The sequence below is a fragment of the Myxocyprinus asiaticus genome, chromosome 34 (genome assembly GCF_019703515.2).
Source record: "Myxocyprinus asiaticus isolate MX2 ecotype Aquarium Trade chromosome 34, UBuf_Myxa_2, whole genome shotgun sequence".
NCBI lineage: Eukaryota > Metazoa > Chordata > Actinopteri > Cypriniformes > Catostomidae > Myxocyprinus > Myxocyprinus asiaticus.
The window spans coordinates 32,802,330-32,819,941 of NC_059377.1; the positions used below are offsets into that span (position 1 = coordinate 32,802,330).

At 43.8% G+C, this 17,612-nt stretch overlaps 1 protein-coding gene across 4 annotated transcripts in view; it reads right to left on the minus strand.

Moving 5' to 3' along the window:
- Positions 1-17,612, minus strand: part of LOC127424924 (zinc finger protein 516-like) — a 68,702-nt gene that overhangs the window by 38,425 nt on the left and 12,665 nt on the right. For all 4 annotated transcript variants that reach the window (XR_007894542.1, XM_051670481.1, XM_051670480.1 and 1 more), the window contains exon 2: positions 164-2,105. Coding sequence is in view for 3 of the 4 variants with exons in the window: in XM_051670481.1 (XP_051526441.1) it covers positions 164-1,880 (1,717 nt within the window). In the remaining variant the exon portion in view is untranslated. The remainder of the gene's footprint in view (positions 1-163; positions 2,106-17,612) is intronic.

The window sequence follows — 17,612 nt, forward strand, 5'->3', positions numbered from 1 at the left end:
TGCAGTATAAAGTGAATGGCGATTGAGGCTAACATTCTGCCTAACATCTCCTTTTGTGTTCCATGGAAAAAAGTTTAGAACAAAATAAGGGTCAGTAAATATTAACTGAATTTTCATTTTTGGGTGAACTATCCCTTTAAACAATAAAAAAAGTTGTCCTCACCTGTGTCCCCAGAGGACCCTGTGTGTCTTTGATCCCTGAAGTGTCCTGCAGATTCCCCTGCTTTAGATGGGCTGGCCGCTTGTTTATGGAACAGTCCATTTCCACCAATGGTTTCACCCAAGCCACCATGTCGGATGAGCATGTGGATGACCATCTGTTGCTGTGTGCGGAAACCCTTGCCACACTCAAAGCACTCTGAGGTTTTTTGGGAATTCTTCCGGCTGGGCCGAGAAGTTGGGCGGTACTCAGAATCGCTCAGATTCTCTGGGCTTCGCTCATTCGTTGAGGCCTGACCATTCCTTTCTCCATTGCTGTGGTGTTCAGTGTTAGAGCCATGCGTTCCAGTCCCTCTCCTTTTCTTAGTTGGGATACTCGAAGAGGGCTCCAGCTGTTTCTTCCGCTTGTCCTGTCTTATCAGGACATACTCACCCTTTTCCCTGTCGAACGCTACATCTGCATCTGCTAACCTCTCCTCCCAGCCCAGGCTTTTCTCTGATACCTCCAACACTTTGCCTCTGGTGGCTAGTTGCCAAGTTTGATAGCTACTTACTGGATCCAACTCAGAGATTCTTTTCCCTAGAGTCCCCTCAATAAGGTTCTCCTCTTTTCCTGCTGGTTTCAAATTTAGGCACTCCAAGAAGCTTGTCTTGGAGACCGATGCAAAGTCCTTATCAATGCACATTGTATTTTTAGGAGCCTGCTCAACATTTCTGTGAACCTGATCATGCAATTGCAGGCTCGTGCGGTCATGGAAGAAGTTACCACACTTGGCACAGAGTTCATACAGACACACTTCGTTTACCAAGTTTGACTCGTCCTGTGCTACCTCGTTGACCGTAGCAGGACGGTAGAAGTCGCTCTTTGGTTTTAACTTGGTGTTGTGGGTCTTCATGTGGCTACGTAGGAACCGGGGCTCACGAAAACGGCGTCCGCAGATCCGGCACCCATAATCCAGACTGTTCTGATGCTTCTTCATATGAGCTTTTAGAAACCAGGCTTCAGTGAACACCTGGTCACATTGTTCACATGGAAACTCCCCTTTACCAAGTCCACTCTCTGACTCCTCGCTGGTAGGGGCTTCTTTGGTGATGGAGTTTTCTTCAGTAGGGTGCACCATTTCAAAATGAGTTTGCAGTTGGTCCTCCTGCAAAGCCTTATATGGGCACAGTTCACATCGGAAGACCTTGTGAAACTCTTGCATATGCTGTTCAAGATCTGCCTGGCTGGGAAGTCTCTTCCTACACAAAGAGCATTGCATGGACTGTTTGCAATTCTCGCTAGAGTTCCTTTCCTTCTTCATACCTTTCTTCCTATTTTTGGTTGCATTCTCACCACTGACTACCTTGTTGCAGGCCGAAGTGCTCTCAGTTGGACTGGAACAACCACCTTGATCTTCAGGTATCCCTCCTTCCTTCTCCCCACCCTCATCCATGTCTTCCTCCTCACCGCCAGCGCTCTGGCTTAGGCTGTTAAGTTTGTGACTGCGAATGTGGGCCTTCAAGCTACCCTTCTGCGCAGAGCGGTGCTCACAGTGGGGGCACTTATATGGTTTCTCCCCAGTGTGCTTTCTCATGTGCTGGGACAAGGAGCTGAGGAATGGAAAGCTTCTTCCACAGAGTTCACAAGTGTGACCCAGGTTCTTCTTGTCTTCAGGGTTGTCCTGGCCAGCCTTGGAGAAGGTCTCTTCTTCTATAACTTCTTGTCGTCCCACCTCCATCTCAAGGCTTGATTATTCCACTATGCTGCTATCTGTTTTCCAATTGATTATATCCTATTAAACCTGTCTCAGCTGTAGTCATTAAGTCTGAGTATACGTTTTTTTTGTCAAACGTGTCATTGTTGGCAGTTTTATGTTGACAGTTTTGCTTTTGTCTGGAATATGTCTGGAGTTTTTTCTCTTATGAATCATCTTACCAGGCAAGAGTATGCTTCATTCTGTCACCTGAGAGGAAATAGAGACAAAACAAAGACAAATTTGAGACTAAAACAGCCTTGCAAATGAGTCCCAGGTAAGCAGTTATTAGTAAACGCAAGACACAAGTAACTGCAATTACTTTATTCTTATGATTCTTACTAAACAATAGCAATAGTTATGAAATGCACATAAATGTAAGCATTGGAATTCAAGCGATGAGTCTAAAACAGCAGTAGAGATACAGAAATGTTACATGGAAAGAACTTTGGCACAGTGTTGGAGACCACCCCCAGCTAACAGAGTACTTTTATATAATGTCATCTGAAAGTCTTTTGTTCAGACAAAATTACAAATTTACGGCAGGAATCATACTGCATAACTGAATATAGAGGACATAATACATTAGATTTAATGCAGCACCATTTACAAGTGAGTGGGAGAGAGAGAGAGAGAGAGAGAGAGAGAGAGACAGAGAGAGAGAGAGAGAGAGAGAGAGAGAGAGAGAGAGACTGCTGATGTCCTCATTTAAGAGTCATAGGGAATAGCACATCTTTATGTTAAGTCAGTCTGCTTATGCAACACTTATCCAACATGCTCTCTGATTATTTTAACAAGACCATAAAGACAGATGGAGTAAATACAGTGCTCAGTTTTCCAATAAGGTATAACTGTTTTAAATTCACAAAGTACACACATCCTGGCTCAGAATCAGGATATCCTGCCATTCAGTTTTGTTTTCTATCAATACTAAACATAGCAAACCTTTTTTGCATTCTTCAAAATGGTTATGCTGACTGATGTACTATAGTATATTGCAGTTCCCTTCCATTGTGTTTTGTGTTTAAATGAATCTCTGACTGTCTTGTTTGTGCAATTGCCAGTGCCAGGTGTGTGTGTGTGTGTGTGTGTGTGTGTGTGTGTGTGTGTGTGTGTGTGTGTGTGTGTGTGTGTGTGTGTGTGTGTGTGAATCTTTGTCTGAAGGACAACAGTACAAATCTCAGTTAGTCCCCTCCTGTAGTCAGTATGAGTAGTGGCTGTCTGCTCACAGACAAAAATTCATTTTGTGTATGTGTGTGGGTGCGTGTGTGTGCTGAGGCGTAAAGAGACTATTCAGTGTTGGGAAAGAGAGGGGCCAGTTGGGATAAACCCTGAGGGCCGTCCTCCCTCTCCCTCTCTCTCTCTATCTCTCTCTCTCAACAATCAATAATCCATTATAAACTAACTACATTTCACCACTGGCCCCATATCCCCCTCACACAAACACTCACCTTCACACAGTTCATCTTTTGCGTTAAGTTAACTTGCCAGTCTATAAAATGCCAGGTAGGAAATTTAAAGAGGAGACATTTAGGGAATTGGAAGTTTTCCTAGAGGCCCAATAATGCATTTATCCTGACTTAAATCCCATATATTCCTACTTAACTCCAAATCTGCTGTATTTATTTTTATTTATTTTTTATTCAGTATGTTGGGTAGTATATGCAGTGTAGTGTACACACAATGACAATGGAATGGATAGGGTGCTTAACTACATAATAACAGAACTGAACATGCTGAGCTGGTAATGAACAGTGTTTTGCTGTTTGGCAAACCAATGAGCTGAGCATTAAATGGTCGTAACTATGATACTGGGAGGTTTGGGAGATGTGAAAGAACAAACTAAACACACACACACACACGCACACACACACACACACACACACACACACACACACACACACACACATACTGTATACACACACGTCAGCAGTGGGGTTATTATTGAAACATGGCAGTTCCCGGAGGGCTTACCTCAGCTCTGCTGACCTACTTATCCCCAGACAGTTCAGCTCATCTTGTAGCTCCATCAATGCTGGATCAGTGCATTTTTCAAATTGAGTGGTGTGTGTGTATGAGTGTGCATGCACTCAAATCCTAAACCAATTTGTGCATATTGTCCAAATGCACAAATGTACAGAGACAGTTACCAAACCACTAACGGGCATCAATGCCAACAAGGGAAGATACCAAAGATCTCGACTGTCTTTTGTTCTCATTGTGATGTGATGGACAGCAGATTAATCACTTATTTTTCCGTAAGACTTTGACCACAGAGAAGATTTTGTTTTTACAGCATCAAACATCTGTCCTACAACAAACAAGCATAATGAAACAAAACAAAACTCTTTAAACTAACTTAGAAACATAATGAAACAAAGCAAAACACTTTGTTTTGTTTCATTATCAGTTCATGTTTTGTTTTTAACTCATGAAACATCTGTCCTAAAACAAACCAGCAAACAAACATAATAAAACAAAAACAAAACCTTTTTTAAATAACTTACCAACATCAACTCATGTTTTGTTTTTAACACATCAAACATCTGTCCTAAAACAAAACAAAATTCTACTAAATTCCACATTACAGTCCAACTGACACTCTAATTCATGTTTAGTTTTTAGTGCAAAAAAGATCTGTCCTAAAACAAACAAGTGAACAAACATAAAATAAACTGTTTTTAAAATATGAATTGACACTCTAACATCAATTCATGTTTCGTTTTTAATGCATCAAATATTACTTTGTGTTTTGTTTTAATGCATCCAGCATCTGCCCTAAAGCAAACATCCAAACAAACATAATGAAACAAAGCAAAACATATTGTCCCCATGGCCACAGTCTTCCAACCTTTCTAACAATTTGGAGAATCTCAAATACAACCCCCCCCCCCCCCCCCCCCCCAAAACTACAATGTCATTGTGCTTCTTGCAACAGAACTGCCACAATAGCTCATGTCTATACCTCCTCCGAACAGCGGGGTGTCCAGCATGGCCATTGTTGGATACAGGTTTCATCCTAGCTAGAGGCCTGTCTGAACCATATCTGGATGGGGAAGACAAAGGAAAGTCCCTCCCGGTCCCATTTCGGAGTAGGTTTTGCCTGGTTCCCCTCAACTACTGACTACAGATGCAATGGAAGGGGGCCCTGGCGCCTCAAGAGTTGTGTTTGTGAGCATGATAGCAGGTGTTAAAACCAATGCTGTCATGTTAAATTACAGATACTGCTGTGGGAGTGAATCCCACAGGTTTGAAACTAAGGAACCAAGAGAAGTCAATAAGACACAAGCTTGGTTGGACATGGTACACAAAATGTCAAGTCCAGCAAAGTTCAAGTCTGTGTAATAAGGAATGCGCATACAGATGTGGTTATTCGATAAAACTAAATGGAGAATGGGCACAAATGTTCCCATTTAGCTGTAATGTAAAGCTTAGTGATATGGCTCACCCAGGGTGAAGGGCTTCTTTGTTCTGCACAGTTTCAGAAATGAAGACACAATGAACACTACTTAACTGTGGCCTGCAATGATGTTCCTGTTACATAGGCATAATACAAATCAACTCTAGTCAAATATGGTTCTCCTATAGAGACTTAATCCCTGTCCGCTAGCTATGGTATCAGAGAGCGGTTATGACAAAATGTTTATGATTCTAGCGGTTTCCACAGTTGCGGTTACTATTGGATACAGTTAAGATCACAGGAGCCTGCGACAGTTACCCCTGCCTCAACTCTAATCTGTCATTCCCACATTCCCGACACTTTACAGAAACAATATGTAAAAAAAATAAATCTGTCATTATTTGTCATTAGGACAAGAAATGCCACAAAAGAACCATAAAAGTAGTCCATGTGACTTTATGTGCTATATTTCAAGTCTTCTGAAGCCATACTATAGCTTTGTTTGATGAATAGACTGAAATTTAAAATGATATTCTCTGATAATCTTCCCCTCTGCCAAAGCAACTTCTCTTTTTGTATTCTATGGACAAAAATCACAGCATACAAGTTTGAAATGGCAACATATATGATAAAGAGAAAATAATAAAATAATTTTAATTTCTATTAATTTTAACAATATTTTTCACTTAAACTAGTTCATTTATATTTATATTTACATTTTTATGTTACTTGACAAAACATTTTTAAAGCATTTGCACAATATGCTTAGCACAAAATTGCAAACATTCTAATTGGAACGACACTTCTTTTGTGACATACTGCTGCTGGACTAATTAAATCATAATTAAATGATTAATGATTAATTAGTAGCCATATGCTTGAGGAAATCCTTTGCACACTTAAAGACAGGAAAAACAGACATCTTTATGAGTGTATTTTATAGCAGTATTTGCTGTTAACACACCACTAACACACAACAACAACACTTGCCCACAATAACATGCATAAGCGCAAAAACACACAAAGACAGCCAGATTTTACTGCAAAGAAAAAGCAGCACATATATCTGAGATCCACACAGCCCTGAGCGAGAGCTCCATTCTTTCTTTGCTCTCTTTTCTCTGGCTGATGAATGGCTATGGCGAATCAACTGTCTGCTCGCTTATTTAACCTGACGGCTAGACCAGCTCAGCACAAATACCCCATGCTCTGGACACTGCTCCTCTGCTCTGAGTGTGAATGTTTGATTGAGAGAGAGGAGTGAAAAAAAGTGCATGTGTGTATCTGCATGTGAAAAACAGAGCTAAAGTAGTCCATCACACATATGCTTTTTCCTAACACACCCTGATCAAACCCAGTGTTTCCCAACCCATCCTTTTTTCTTTTGTTCCCTATCTGTCACTCACTCGACGTTGTGTCGATGTAGTGACACTAGGGGTCCCTATACGAAACGCCACAACCAGCTGAACTGTGTTACAAGGATCGGCGGTGTGGGTGCAGGCAGGCCACTGCGTGCCAAACAATAAGTGCACCAGCCCCATCGTAACCTTTCCAATGCCCCGTACACATCGTATGGACTCTCGCTCCCAAAAGCATAAAAGGGAGGGTCAGACGTGCCCACAATTGGAACAGGCCGCACCAGCTGGTTTGGCCTTTTCTCTTCTTTCTTCTCCCGGAGAAAGAACTCGCTTGATTCCTGCTGGGGCCAAATGTATTCGCATCGGGGTAGGTGTCCTTGGACAAGGACACCACGGAGACCACACCCTGCCCAAAGGGGAGGTAATTGTGTGGAAATACATCACATGGGCTTACCGATTCCTTATCGGCACTATCGCATGTGGAGGAAGTTCCCGTGGTAGGTCCTACCTGGAGGGGACGGAGCTCTAAAAACACGGTGACTGGTGGCAGAGGGGACTCTCTCCAAGGGGAGACACGGGTCTACCATCAGGGAGACCGTACCGTGGAAGATTACGTCATATGAGGTTACCGACAGGGAACCAATGCATATGGAGCACCTATCCCAGTACAGGGGCTGACCTGAACAGGGCATTTTGACACAAGTTCTGGGCCTGGCGTCGAATTCCTCCGCCGAATTTGCTTGCCACAGGTGCTAGGGGAGGAATCCAGGGTTCACTGTTCCCGGGAACTCACGTAGATGAAAGAGCGCACATCTTCCCCTCGGAAGAGGAAAGGCGCTTGTGTGCCAGCAGTACACCCGGCCAGCTGCCCGCATCCTTACCAACACACGGGACGAAACTGGCTCAACCCAGAGATTATAAAATCTTGCGAAAGTGCCCAGCCCGCTGCTCTACAGATGTCTGTTAGAGAGGCACCATTGGCCAAGGCCCAGGAGCAGGCTACGCTCCTGGTAGAGTGCGCTTGTAGTCCCAAAGGGGACTAAAGCTCTCTGTGCGGTCCAAATAGATACGCAAAGCACATACTGGACACAGAAACGACAAGGCTGGGTCTGCCTCCTCCCGGGGCAGCGCTTGTAGGTTAACCACCTGATCTTTAAATGGGGTATTGGGAACCTTGGGCACATAGCCCGGCCAGGGTCTCAGGATCACGTGAGAGTACGCCGGACCAAACTCTAGGCATGTATCACTGACAGAGAATGCTTGCAGGTCCCCAACCCTCTTGATGGAGGTGAGCGCAGTCAGGAGGGCCGTCTTCAAGGAGAGGGCTTTCAGCTCAACTGACTCTAAGGCTCAAAAGGGGCTCTCTGTAGGCCCAGCAGGACCACAGAGAGGTCCCATGAGGGAACGAGGTGCAGCCTAGGACGATTCAACCTCCTGGTGCCTCTAAGGAACCTGATGATCAGGTCGTGCTTCCCCAAATACTTATTGTCCACTGCATCGTGGTGTGCCGCTAGAGCGGCTACATACACCTTCAAGGTGGAGGGGGACAGCCACCCCTCCAACCTGCAGGAAGGAAAGCACCGACCCGACTGCACAACTCTGTGGGTCTTCGCCTCGGGAAGAACACCAATTCGCGAATAGGCCACTTCAAGGTGTACAGTCGCCTGGTAGAAGGGGCCCTGGCCTGAGTGATAGTGTCTACCACCATGGGTGGTAGACCACTCAGATCTTCCGCATCCTGTCCAAGGGCCAGACGTGGAGGTTCTAGAGGTCTAGTCACAGGTGCCAGATCATGCCTCGTCCCTATGAAAGAAAGTCCTTCCTCAGGGGAATTTGCCAAGGAGGGGCTGTCGCGAGGAGCGTGAGTTCCGAGAACCAAGTCTGGGTGGGCCAGTTGTCCTCCCTGACCTTGCACAACGTCTGTGCAAGGAGGCTCACTGGGGGAAACACATACTTGCGCATACCCCAGGGCCAGCTGTGCGCCACTCTCCCCTGAGTGTCACCTGCCATGACAGCGTGTCCACTGTCCGATTGAGTTCGTGGGGGATATGAGTGGCCCGCAGCGACTTGAGCCGCCACTGGCTCCAGAGGAGGAGAAGGCGGGCGAGTTGCGACATGCGGGGCGAGCACAAACCGCCTTGGTGGTTTATGTATGCTTCCGTCGCCGTGTTGTCCATCCGGATCAACACATGCTTGCCCTGGATCAACGGCCAAAGCCTCCGCAGGGCGAGCAGTACCACGAGCAACTCGAGGCAGCTGATGTGCCAACACAGATGAGGGACTGTCTGCGGCTGCTTGCCCATTGCAAACGGCACCCCAGCACCAACTTGGAGGTGTCTGTCGTGACGACGACTCACCTGAAGACCTGCTCTAGGGGAACCACTGCCTGTAGAAATGCCAGGTCCATCCGAGGGCTGAACAAGCGGCGGCAGATTGGCCTGATAGCCACGCGATACGTGCCGCGGCGTCAGGGACTCGAGTCTGAAGCGGTCTCATATGCATCAATCCGAGGGGTGTGACCACCACCGAGGATGCCATATGCCCCAGGAGCCTCTGAAATTGTTTCAGTGGGACTGCTGTTCTCCCCCTCTCTGCCTTCAGGCAATTCAGCACCAACTGAGCACGCTCATTTGTGAGACGAGCGGTCATAGCGTCCGACTCCAACTCCATCCCGAGAAAAGAGATGCTCTGTGTTGGGGCGAGCTTGCTCTTTTCCCAGTTGACCTGAAGTCCCAATCGACTGATGTGGCTGAGCACCAGGTCCCTGTGTACATACAACAGATCTCGAGTGTGAGCTAGGATCAGCCAGTCATCGAGATAGTTGAGGATGCGGACGCCCACTTCCCTTAGCGGGACAAAGGCTGCCTCTGCGACCTTCGTGAAGATGCGAGGTGACAGGGACAGACCAAAGGGGAGGACCTTGTACTGGTATGCCCGACCCTCAAAAGCAAACCGAAGTAACGGTCTGTGACGAGACAGGATCGAGACATGAAAGTACGCGTCTTTCAGGTCTACCGCCACGAACCAATCTCGGTGGTACACACGATAGAATGTGCTTCTGCGTGAGCATCCTGAACAGAAGCCTGTACAGGGCCAAATTCAGTGCCCGCAGGTCCAAGATCAGTCGCAACCCACCGCCTTTCTTGGGTACAATGAAGTAGGGGCTGTAGAAGCCGCTCTTCATCTCGGCTGGAGGGACAGGCTCTATCGCGCCCTTCTGCAGAAGGACCGCAACTTCCGCATGTAGGGCAGCGGCGTCCTCGCCACCTACCGAGGTGAAACGGACGCCTCTGAACCTGGGCGGGTGCCTGGTGAACTGAATCATGTAGCCGAGTCAGATCGTCCTGGCCAGCCATCACGACGTTGGAGAGCGTTAACCACATCTTCAAACTCCGGGCAAGGGGCACCAAGGGGACGACCACTGCTGATGTACCTGCGGAACGGGTCTCGTGTCGGAGCGGGGTGGATGTGCTATGTCGGGGGGCTTGTGTCCCGATCTCGCTGTATAGGGAGAGACGTTAATACACTTAACTTGCTCCGTGTACCCAACGTAGGACTGGTCAGCGACAGGGGAGGAGCGTCCTCGTGTGTGTGTTGCGGCTGGGTGCATGGAGGCAGGAAACCCACACCTGCAGTGCCCTGGCTGCGAATGCTCAGTGCACAACTGTCGTAATGACGACGGCCGAAGGCATCGAGTGTATGACCCAGAGAGTGAGGAGAGCGCTCTTTTTTTTTAAATGTGGGTACCGCAGCCCCTCGGGCATGCGGCAAACTCAACAAAAAAGGAAACCAAGGATTCTCCCTCCGGCCCTCCACCGGGGATGGAGTGGTCTGTCTACTGCCTCCAAATGTGGCGCGGGTCTCCTCACCTCTGGGTTGCCCATCTCAGGGGTGCTTAGAAGCCTTCCTAGGGTTCTTGGTCGTGGACCGTGAGACAAGGGCATCAACTTCCTGCGGGGAGCTCTATGCTGGGGCTGAGCCGTTGGCTCAGGCTGCAGTGGAGCCGATGTTACCACCGCAGGAAGGTCGCCGCAGCGATGGGGTGCGCAATCTTGAACCACGCCGGGGCAAGATGTGCTGTATGGCCTCGGTCTGCTGCTTTACCGTTGAAAACAGCTGTGCAAAGTCTTTGATGGTGTCGCCGAAAAGGCCAGCCTGGATGTCAAGGAATGGGGGTGTCAAGGAAGCAAACCTTGTCGATATCCCTCATCTCAACCAGGATGAGCCAAAGGTGGCGCTCCTGGACCACCAACATGGACATCGCCTGCCAGAGAGCCCATGCTGTAACCTTTGTTGCCCGTAGGGCGAGGTCAGTCACCAAGCACAGCTCCTGCATTACTCCCGGGTCAGGACCACCCTCGTGCAGCTCTTTCAATGCCTTGGCCTGGTGGACCTGCAGGAGGGCCATGGCATGCAGAGCGGAGGCGGCCCACCCTGCGGCACTGTAACCTGCTCTACCTGGGGAATGTCCCGGGGCGGGGAGCGGCTTGAGTGGCTTTCCTTCTAAGGAAGGAAAGCTGCGATTGCAACGTGGCCATGGTCATGCTCTCGCAGTGCGGGCATGAACCATCCACGAATGCTGTCTCAGCGTGTCTGGAGCCCAGACATGTAAGGCAGTGATCGTGACCGTCAGAAGCAGAGAGATAACGACCACAACCAGGAAGTGCAAATAACCGGAAAGGCATCTTTAAAAAGACGCTTTCCGTCAGTGCCCACTCTTTTAGTGAATATATACTCTTTTAGCGCTCCACACGCGCTGCCGAAGCGCCCAGGGGCGTTCTCCGCACTTATCTGTGCGAGAGGGGGTGAAACCGCTGTGATGCGCCGTAAAATCCAGCAGCCACGGAGATCGCTCTTTGCTTTCTCTTGCAGAGGTGAATGGATTGGCAGTGGAATACATCAACACCGCTTGGCTCCGAAGAAAAAATCTGAATGATTGGTTGCACATCAGCTCCTTTTATGCCCGTATGTCCGGGGAAGTGGCATGAAAATTCCACTCGCCAATTTTCATTGGCCTTTTCTTAAAACATCAGAGGTGTTTAGGGCTCCCAAGAGTGACCCCTAGTGTCACTACATTGACACAACATCGAGTGAGTGACAGATAGGGAACTTAAATAACCAACACTCCTGGAAACAAAAACAATTTTAATAAAAAAAATCAGACTTTCTATAGTTTGGTATTATTTAAAATTTAAAGATATTCACTCTAGAATATTTTATTTATTTATTTATTTATTTATTTATTGCTTGTTTATTAGTTGCTACTAGTTACAAATTAAAAAGGGATATGGAAAATGCACACAGCAGTCACGCTCAGGTTTCAGAAGGTTAAAGCGAGGCACTATTCAGTGCAATTGTACTGAAAAGACGGACAGATAAAACATCTCCTTTTGTGTTCTGCATAAGAAAGTAAGTCATACTGGTTTGGAATGACATGAGGGTGAGTAAATGATGACAGAATGTTCATTTTTGGATCAAGCATTACTGACAGTCCTAATATTTTTAGTTTAAAATTATAATTTATGTTTTATACACTACCCCTGGTTGGGAATCACTGGTCTAAAGCATAAACCATGAGGCAATATCCGATGTGTGTGTGCTGGTATGTGTGTGCACTGTGCACATATGTTAGTTGTAGCATCAGTGCCAAACAAACATGTTGCATGTCAGTGTGTGTGTTTGATCAATCCTAAAATACCACAAGAGACCAGGCATTTCAAGAGAAGCTGTAGGCCTTTGAAACTTACACAATCAGCACAGTTCAGGCCTGCACTGGCACAACAGCAATGCTGATGTCAATCTTACACCCAGAGAACAACAACACTGCAATCACTGCAATACAATGTGCATGTGTTATTGACGGCCGATGCTCATCTTCTAATAAGATTACACTGCTGTAGTAAATTCCTCACAAAACAGTACTGTTTTGAGCTCAGTCAAAATTCATTGCTTATAAATTATGACTATGGAATGATAATAGCCACAGACTGGTTCTAAATCAGTGTAATCAGACCACTGTTTCTCCAGTAAAGATTAAAGACGAAGGAGTGCCCCCCCGACCTCCCTGTTCCATCATTACAGAACGCCACTCCCTAATGCCATAACTCGGTTACACAACCAATGAGCAAGGATTATTTTCCAGCCTCTGTGCACATGATGTCTGACCAAAGATTGCAGATCTGGACACCATGAGAGTTAAAAGAATTTAGATTCCTGTTTGATAAATGACTGTGAAACTGATCAGTAGACACATTAGTCTCAACTGTAATTGCATTATGTTCCTTGGTACAAACCTTTTGCACGACAGATATATACTACACAGATGTACACTGCACTGCAAAAAAAAAAAAAAAAAAACAACCTTATTCTTAAATTAGTATCTTTGTCTTGTTTTCCAGAAAAAATCCAAAAACCTGAACCAACTGTAAACGGGACAAAGCAGTTTGAGGCAGTCCGGTATACAATGAGTTGCAGTAATCTAACCTTGACGATATTAGCGAGTGAATCACAATTTCTAGATCTGATTTAGAGAGAAAGTGTTTTACCTTTGCAATTGATCTCAGATGGAATAAGCTGCTCTAAACAACAGCACTGATCTGTCTATTTAAAAGTAGTGATGAGTCCAAGATCACTCCAAGATCACATCTGACTTCATATTTACAGTTACAGTGAGTCTTTACAGGTGTGTACAGTGCCTTTTGGTTCACCTGGGGAAAATATATCTCTTTTACAAGGGAAAGTATTTGGTAAAAACTGCTGTATAAATGCTTTTGGTTGTTTTGTCCAAGAGACTGTTTTGTCGTCAAGTTCACAGCGCTACTCTTACAAGCACTGCTGATGATTCAAGTGGTGCACTATAATGCGCATACTCGAGAAAAGTGGGGGTTTAAGAGGGCAATTGTAAATAAACAAATGCTGCTCCTTGCTGTTGAATTATTTTTTTTATGTTAAATATTTATAGACATTATTCTGAATATATATAGAATATTATATGCATACAATATTATTCTGTGTTCAATATAAACTATTATAATGATCATGATGGCTGGGGGGGCCAATGGGGTGGCCTCTTGGAGGCGCCACTGCAGAGAAAATGATGTAAAAAAGATTTTTTTTTTAAACTATCTTTTCCACCACCTTAACAGTATCGGCAAAATCCACTATTGGTCGACCTCTATTCTGTATGACTTTTTTTCTTCAGTTGAACACAAATGGAGGCAAAAGTTAGTTACAGTCGCCATTCACTTTCATGGATAAAAGATGCAATGAAAGTGAATGGTGACTGAGGCTTACATTCTGCCCCACATCTTCTCTTTTATATTATAATAAAAATTATTAATATTATTATTATCATTATCATAATAATAATTAATCATAATATAAACTAATAATAATGATCGTAAAAAAAATAAAAAATAATGACAGTAAAATAATTTAAATTTCAGGTAACCTCAAAGAAATAAAATGCCATCAGAACATTTGTAATATTACGTATAAATTGCATTATGTACTTTAATGATACTTTTGGGTGCTTTTTTCAGTTTTATAGCAAGACACTATCCACTGCTATTGTATTAAAAAGATGGACAGTGACATTCATTAAAACATTTCCTTTTGTGTTCCAAATAAGAAAGTCAGTCATACAGGTTTAGAACAACATATGGGTGAGTAAATGGTAACAGAAGTTTAATTTTTGGGAGAACTTTCCTTTTAAAACTTTTTGTGTGAGAAATAATCTTGGACACTATTATCTTCTGAATATATTATGAACAAAATTTGCCTTATTTTAGTGGCAGAATTTTTCAATTGTTTTAGGCTTAAAACAAAAACAAAGCTTACAACAGTTAAAACAATCTGCTGAATAGTTGTCAAAGAATCCTTTAAGAATTTCTAATATAATTTTAAACCAATTGTACTGGGATAAAATAAAAATCCTTTAAGAATCAAACTAGGGAACCAAATAAGATCCTACTGGATAAACTTCCTAAACTTTTAGATTTTCAGCTTGTACATTAGGATCTTATTTCTTTCTTACAGGTTTGGTCCCATTAAGACTGAGTTCAAATTCTACTAGAAATACTTCGCAGTTTGTTTAATATAGTGACACTTAAAACAGACAGCTGGCGGTCACTCTGGTGTGTATAATTAGTATAGTATTACATGATGGTGCTTACTATTAAACAACTAAATATGTTAGGGATAGAGGGGAAATGTTTCTACAGGTGTCCACAGGTGGGTTTGCAATGCATGTTTTTGGACGCAAGCCATAGCATGCAAGTGTGCACTAATTCTGTGTGTGTATGTGTGTGTGTGTGTGTGTGTGTGTGTGTGTGTGTGTGTGTGTGTGTGACAGCAGGATAGAGAGATAAGAGAGGGAAACCAGCACTAAGGCTTCTGTAATATCTGCCTGAGCCTCTGAAATATTCCTGATAGCAGTATGACACAACACCTTTGCAGCCACACTGCATGTCCAAGAAACACACACACATGTACATACTCACACAGGCATGCATACAAAGGACTTTAATCATTTTATTTGTTATGACCATCTTATCTCAATACGTTCTCGCTAATTGCATTGCACACAATACATTATGATGTCATAATGATATAAACAAGCAACAAAATTCACAGAAAAACAATAAAATCAAACAACTAAGAAAACCCTTTTTGCTCTGCTTCCTCTCAGAAATAAAATGACGGATCCACAATTAGAGGGATGGTTCACCCAAAAATGAAAATCTTGCATGGAATGCAAAAAGAGATTTTTAATTTCATTCAATCTTTTTTCCATATAATGAAAGTGAATTGTAACATTCTGCCTAATATCCCCTTTTGTGTTTCATGGAATAAAGAATGTATTACCGCTTTAGAATGGTATGAGTGTGATAAAATAATGACAGAATTTCTGAATTAAATCACACTAGATCATCTCTGTCTTTACACTTCAGTCGCTATCTCCGATGTCCCCTATTTTCTGTGGGTGACTGTTGAATAGATACAGAGAGCGTAAGTGGCTTGTGGATATGCTGGTGTGGTTGATGTGGTCTAGAGCTGAACTATAATCTGGAGGCATTAACTTGCACTCTAAAAAAAGCTCTCTGAACAGGGATTAGATTATCATGGTAAGGCCTGCTCAGACTCTCTCTCTCTCTCTCTCTCTCTCTCTCCATCTTTTTGTCTCTCTCACCCCTCTTTTTGCATACACCTTCACAGATGATGATCCAAATGAATGAATGTGCAACAGGAAGAGGAAAGGTTTCAAATATGGGCAATTCTTTGAGCTCAAACTTCAAACCTTCTTAACCATATCAGTCTTTCATCTATACGTCTAGCATATGTTATGGCAAAGAGCAACCTAAACCTTCTCACTAGGTTATAGCTAGAGAATGAGCTCAGGGTTAAGTGCCTGGCTCTGGGTTGCCAGATCTGCACCAAAAAGCTGCTTGTGCTCTTAAATTTGACCCATATCTGGCAGGCTGCTACTAATGCACAGATCACACACTCGTTGGCTCCCACTGAACTCTTCGACTGCGCATTATCTTCATATCTAATAGAGGCGAGGGGGGAATTTTTTCTTTTTTTTTTAAATTGCAAAGTATTGCAATATGCCAAGAATCAATATTATTAGTTACATTTTTCTTAAATCAGAGACCACCACTCAGTGCAAGATTGTGATCAGATGAAATGCACTCCTACATTTGTTCAATGAACAAACTTAAGTATTTTTATTCAACCAAAATGCAAATTCAGAATTAACTATAAGTCTATAACTATATTATAGAGTATATTTTTTAAATAAGAATGTCTGTACAGATCTAGAGGTGGGAGAGAATTGGTATTTCAAAGTATTGCAAAATTTACAAAAGATATCGTAAAAGATCATAATTAATCAATTAAGATAGTTCACACAAAAATAAAAATTCCATCTTTTACTAACCCTCATGTCAGTCTAAACTCATATGACTTACTTTTTTCCATGGAACACAAAAGGAGGTGATGCAGAATGACAGCCTGAGTCACCAATCACTTTCATTATATGGAAAAAGATGCAATGAAAGTGAATGGTGACTGAGGCTAACATTTTTCCTTACATCTCCTTGTGTTTCACAGAAGCAAGTCATACTGGTTGGAACAACATGAGGGTTAATAAATGGCAGAACTCTCATTTTGAGGTGAACTATCCCTTTAAAGTACAATGTTGCGATCAATTCTTGTTTTATATAGACTTTCTCACAACACAGCACATCTCTCCAGTGCCTGTATGGTTTATTGACCTAGATGGCAGCCCAAGTGGGACACTCTTCCTCTGAACCATCTGGCCTTCGTAAGTATATCTGCGTCCTTGACGAGAGACATGATCACGGTCATTCGGTTAGAGCGCACAGGGCAGCCAGATGTCTTTCTCATGGCCTTCAAAGTATTGTCTCCCTGACTATTTATATATTAATGTTTGTTTCACACTGCGATGACTCTCACACGGCAAATACTGTTTATAATACCAGAGCAATGAGTGGCAAGTGTAAAAAGAGTAAATAAAAATGTTCTCATGAAAATATGAGTGGTGCTTCCCCGTGCAAATGTCGCCACCACTATGCTAGGGTGTTCTGTGTGGTTGCTAGGTGGTTGCTTACTGGCCAAAGTTGAAAGAGCTCACCCCCAAGTCTCTTTGCTTGAAAGCCCATACATATGGCTATATGCAAGCCTATGAGATTTTTTCACCAATTTTTTTTTTTTTTTTTTTGTCTGCCAAGCACCAGTCTGATCTCTAAGAAAAGTAAGCACACCTTTCCTAAACAAGCCACAAGATCTGACGTATCATTCATGTGTGTAGGACAAGTTACGTGCCAAAGTTTAGGGTTAGGGTTTTGCAGAAATCCCTAAACTTAAAGGGATTGTTCACCCATAAATGAAAATTCTCTCATCATTTACTCACCCTCATGCCATCCCGGATGTGTA